This window comes from Vittaforma corneae (assembly GCF_000231115.1).
Source record: "Vittaforma corneae ATCC 50505 unplaced genomic scaffold supercont1.106, whole genome shotgun sequence".
Classification (NCBI taxonomy): Eukaryota; Fungi; Microsporidia; family Nosematidae; genus Vittaforma; species Vittaforma corneae.
Window position 1 is genome coordinate 1 of NW_006889939.1, and position 872 is coordinate 872.

The 872-nt window shown below is 38.1% G+C and overlaps 1 protein-coding gene across 1 annotated transcript; it reads right to left on the reverse strand.

Annotated features, from left to right (window-relative positions):
• On the reverse strand, positions 1 to 346 carry VICG_02181 (uncharacterized protein; the record flags this gene model as incomplete). Its single annotated transcript, XM_007605564.1, has 1 exon — positions 1 to 346. A coding segment is annotated over one exon (346 nt), but the record flags the coding sequence as incomplete, so codon positions are not given.
• Between the last annotated feature and the right edge of the window lie 526 nt (positions 347 to 872).

Below are 872 nucleotides of genomic sequence, written 5' to 3' on the forward strand. Positions count from 1 at the left end.
GTTTAATACTTGGATACTCATTGTGTTGGGCAAAATTTACTCTTTCAAAGTACTCATTGATTATTTCAGAGATTCTGGAATCATTCATGAAAGTAGTAAAGCGGCTGTCATCTTTGTCCTTGAAAACTCTGGGCTTGGAAGCCACATTGGATGAGGTGTTGTTGTATTCGCCACTTGGAGTGGAAGTACTTTGGAGCTGTCCACCTGAAGGATTGCCAAGTGCAGACTTTTGCTCAGTATCCATCATAGTGCAACTGGCATCTGTGGAGAATAGAGTAAGAAATCCAACAGGCAGTACTCTGATCAGATCACTTATAGTTTTGGCTGACAGTGACAAGCCGTGCATGGGTGTGCATGCAAATTTTATATTGTGCAAAACTTAGCGATTTAATTTATCATTGGTATGACAGGGAGAGTTCAAAGAATAGTAGATCTTTGCACAAGCCAGATAGCATCTATTCAGCTTATATGTATGCAAGACAGTGTGATAGGAATATAAAGTGCAGTATAAGTAAGAAAAGTAGTGGATAGAAATAAATAAGAGATATGAGGATAGATCAATATTACATTGTAGTAGTTAGACCAATGGAGTATGTGTGGATTGTATTATTGCAGATATGGAATGCTACAGATGGATTAGACAGGGAGAAGTAAGTGGCAATATAAGATATGATTGTTGGGATGAGTGAAGATTTTGGAGAGGAGTAAGTGAACAATGTGTAGGTAGATATGGTAGAAAAGGAGATATTTTGATATACAGAGAAGGGAATAAATAGGTACTAGCAGCTGGATGAGTAAGGGAAAGATACTAGGATAGAAGGTGGGAGTGTATAAGAGAGATATGGAAGATGGACATGGATAGGAGTAGTGTA